General features: G+C 40.3%; 1 protein-coding gene across 1 annotated transcript; it reads right to left on the bottom strand.

Annotated features, from left to right (window-relative positions):
• Positions 1–953: 953 nt before the first annotated feature.
• Positions 954–2,885, bottom strand: LOC110026861 (allene oxide synthase 2-like). Its single transcript, XM_020728048.1, has one exon. It carries the CDS (start codon positions 2,700–2,702, stop codon positions 1,188–1,190), a length of 1,515 nt encoding a protein of 504 aa, XP_020583707.1. The 5' UTR covers positions 2,703–2,885; the 3' UTR covers positions 954–1,187.
• Between the last annotated feature and the right edge of the window lie 1,232 nt (positions 2,886–4,117).

Here is a 4,117-nt window from a genome sequence, read left to right as displayed (position 1 = left end):
ACATAATTTTATAAGATCACAATCTAGATGTGGTACATTATTTGAGATGTACAAAAATGAAAATTTTATTGTTGACAGAGAAAAAGGATCTACATTAACTCCTGCTTCACAAAGTGCTATTAAAGTTGATGTTTTTCAATTTCAGTTGCAGTACATGTATTTTTTCCAGACCATGTTGCCAGAGAACTTTGGAGCCACCGACATCACTAAATATACTAATTAATTTGTAAAAATATTTATGTTTATCTTACAATGTTATTAATGTAATGTTGACTTTATTTTATTTTGGGATAAAATATCATTCGCCTTATTATTGGATGTATAAGATGTTATTTTATTGCGAAATAGTATGTTAAAAGTTAACACACCTTGATGTGTCAAGTTTGATATTATTGCTATGAAATTGTTATAATCTTGAGACCTCCATAAAAAAATAATAAAAAAAAAGAATGAAAATCTGTGACCCGACCCGACCGTGTTTTAGGAATATTATTCTGATATTTTCTTAGCTATTGATGTGTTATTAAGTTGATTTTGAGTATTATTGTTCTTTAGGCAATAATACCAATAACACATGAATAACTCAAAAAATATTACTTCAATAACACAACAATAACACATGAATAACACATTACTCGACTCGGCTCGACCGTGTTATAAAAATATTACTTTCGTGTTATTCATGTGTTATTGGTATGTTATTGATGTGTTATTCATAAATAACACACTAATAACACATTCAAAACACGAAAAATATTCTCTGACATGAATAACACAACAATAACACAATAATAACACATGAATAACATGAAAAATATTCAAAATAATGCGAAGATATATTCAGTCGTACCGAATCGCACGTTTTAAGTGTTATTTTTATTATTTATGCAGGTGAGCCCAACTTTCTTGTGTCAGCTCAAAACTGAACTTGATACAACTCTAAATGCAGAATCGTAAAATTTTTTCAAAACTGAGAGCTTGAAAGTTGATGTAACCACCCACCGAAATAAATAATATATAATAATAGTGGCCCCAAACAGATATTTATTATCATGGTACACAATCACACAAATACATGCAGAAAATATCTTCCAATGACCACCGGTCTATATACCCTCAAAGATAATCCCGTCACATCATAGCGTCTTCACCGATGTCCGAACATACTAATTTCGCCAAACCTCAGGTTAAGCGAGCTTGGGTTTAGCTTTCGTCACATCAGTGAAAGTAACCTGAGCCCCCAGCGATATTTTACTAGCTTCAGCGGTAAACGAATCGTAGCGGAGGAACAGCTCCGCCACCAAAAGCCGGGAAACCAACACCACGAAGTTCTTACCTGCGCACTGCTTGTTCCCGACCGTCGGATCCTCCGTCTCCGGACCATTCGACCAACACAGGTACTTTAGAAGCTTCCCGTCGTCCCCAACGAAGCGATCCGGAACGAACGTCTGCGCGTCGGATCCGAAAACCCTAGAATCGGTGGTGGCGAAGGGCTGGTAGCCAAATATCATCTCTCCCTTTCGCACTAGGAATGCGGCGTCGTGGTTCTCCAGAACGAAATCTTTCTTGGCATGGCCGTATTGGTAAGGGACCGGCGGTTCTATGCGCAGCGCCTCGTAGACGACGGATTTGACGAGATCCATGTTCTCCAGCGCGGTAATGGTGAGCTGACCGTTCTCGCCGACGGCGGAGCGGACCTCGGAGGCGATGCGGGCATGGAGATCGGTGTGCTTTCCGCAGGAAGCGAGCCATTTGAGGATGATGGGAAAGAGAACCTTGAAGCCACCGTAAGCGTTGAAGATTGTGGTGTAGAGTAGGTTATTGATGGCCTCTTCGCGAGAGAGGCCGATTTGTGCGGCTATGTTGTCGACTGCGTGAGCGCCGACGGATTCGAAGTAGGAGTAGAGAGCTTTGTATTGGGATTTGACGAGGAAGGATGGGATGGGGAAAGTGTGGAGCAGAAGATCTTCTAAGAACCACAAGGGGAAGAAGCGCTCTGCGAGGATTTTGCTGGCCAGGGGAGCTAGCTGGGGCAGTAGCCACATGATCGCCTTCGTGTCGAGGGAGATACCCGTTTTAGAGGGGCAGGTGCCGAAATAAGCATCGCAGAGGAATTCGAGGGCAAAATGATCGTTGAGCTTATTGAAATCCGAGCGGCCATCGGAGGCAATCTGGGACTCGAGTTTCGTGAAAACAGGGGTGATGAAGGAGGCGCGGAATGCAGGGACGATTTCAGATTTGCGAGAGGCGAGGAGATTGAAGAGGAATTGTTTCACCTTAGTATGGCTGGGTTCAGAGGGATCCAGATTGGCGCAGATGCGGTAGTTTCCGGTGAGTTTGGTGGAAGGTATGTACGTGCCGTACAGAACGTCCTTCTTTTCTATCTTCGTATTGTCGAAGAGAACAGGGAAGCTCTTGGCGTCGAGAACAACGATGACTCGGGGGTTGGACGCCATGAACGGCCCTGGAGGCATGTTGGCGCGGAAAACTGTGGATCCATATCGCTCGATCCTCGACTGGAAGAACTTGTCCTGACCCTTGAAGTAGAAGTATTCCAGTCGGTCCAAGAACGGGGATACGAAAGGGATGCCGCAGCTCCCCGGGATTTCCTTTATCTTGAGAGCGTTGCTGGTAGCAGAGTGATCGCCATAACCGGTATTTTCTTGAGCTTCTGCTGCTTCTTTCTGCATGGCGGAGCTCATGACTAACAAACACTATTCTGATTGATGCTTTGAAAGGAAGACCTTCATATGCGTATAAAAGATGAGGCAGGGCTGAGGGGAGCCACACGCTGATTGAAGTTGGGCCTGCCCTGCCATTAAATTATGAGCATGAGACACAACAACGTGAAATGCGTGGACATATAAAAACCCAGAAAGGTGTTCCGAGGATGATTGCTTCCATCTTATTTATTAAGTAGAAAGTATATCAAATTATTTTAATGTATAATTTGCAAAAATATTGGGATGGATATGCTCTCAAATTTATTTTAGAAAGGGTGACTGGGATGGATCATGGATATGCTCTCAAATTTATTTTAGAAAGGGTGAAATCAGCTTAATAATATCATGTTTATTTTAAGAGCAAATATTATGTATGTTGAATGATATAAATATATGAATGTGTCGAGTTTTTTTTTTCGAGCTCGGAACAATGTCGTTGGCGTACATGCCGGAAAACACACGTAATATTTTTTCATGAATTATGAATAGAGGTTTAGATGATAAACATGGGATACACGACTCTTATTATGACAATCTATCTTCATGTACCAAGAGATTATATAGTTTCTCTTTTGGTTTTTTTTTTTCTCAATTTCTATTTATCTCTCATTTCTTAGTTGCTATTATGATAATTAGGGTTGTTAACAATATGATTTTGAGCTGTGTTGGGTCAGCTTGAATAAATTCAGTGTGGCTTGAAATCGTCTCGTGACTCGTTATATTCAATTCGAGCCGAGTTGGCTCGAAATTGAATCGAGCTCAAAATCGAAATGAGCTGACTAAGATTGAGTTATTTGGATCCGTTCCCGCTCGAAATCGACTTGAAATTGACCCATGAGTCATTGTATTCAATTTTACTTCGAATATACACATATTTTTATAAATATTTGATTCGAAGTATTGGCTCTTAGCTCGGCTCATTTATTTTGATTTGACCCAAAAATTTGAATTGATTTTTAACGATTTTTCGAGCTAAATTCCCAACCCTACTAGTAATATCTACTCGTAGCCCATGTATGCATTAGTTTAGATGTCCTCTAAGGTTGCGTGTGCGTAGGTTGATGACAAGAACTAGAAGTCTGGTTTTGATGACAAGAACTATAAGTCTGATTTTTCAAAACATGTGTGAAGTGAATTATTGTTTGAAGTCTGATTTTTCAAAACAGATTTTTCAAAACATGTGTGAAGTGAATTATTGTTTGGGATGGAGACTTGAGAATTTGTTACTAAGACGCAAATTGAATAAGAAGAAGAAAAGTTATCTTGAATGAGCTAAGTTGGCTTTAGAGTAGGCTCCAAGTGGCATCGCTTGCATAGGCATTCACAAATTTTCTTAATCCTTGATAAGTATCAAGTTTGTTTCACTTGTTACCATGGACCCCAGCGGTGGACAA

The sequence above is a fragment of the Phalaenopsis equestris genome, unplaced genomic scaffold (genome assembly GCF_001263595.1).
Source record: "Phalaenopsis equestris unplaced genomic scaffold, ASM126359v1 Scaffold000402, whole genome shotgun sequence".
Taxonomy (NCBI): Eukaryota; Viridiplantae; Streptophyta; class Magnoliopsida; order Asparagales; family Orchidaceae; genus Phalaenopsis; species Phalaenopsis equestris.
The sequence above is the reverse complement of the archived record's forward strand: the minus strand, read 5'-3'. Positions and strand labels throughout refer to the sequence as shown.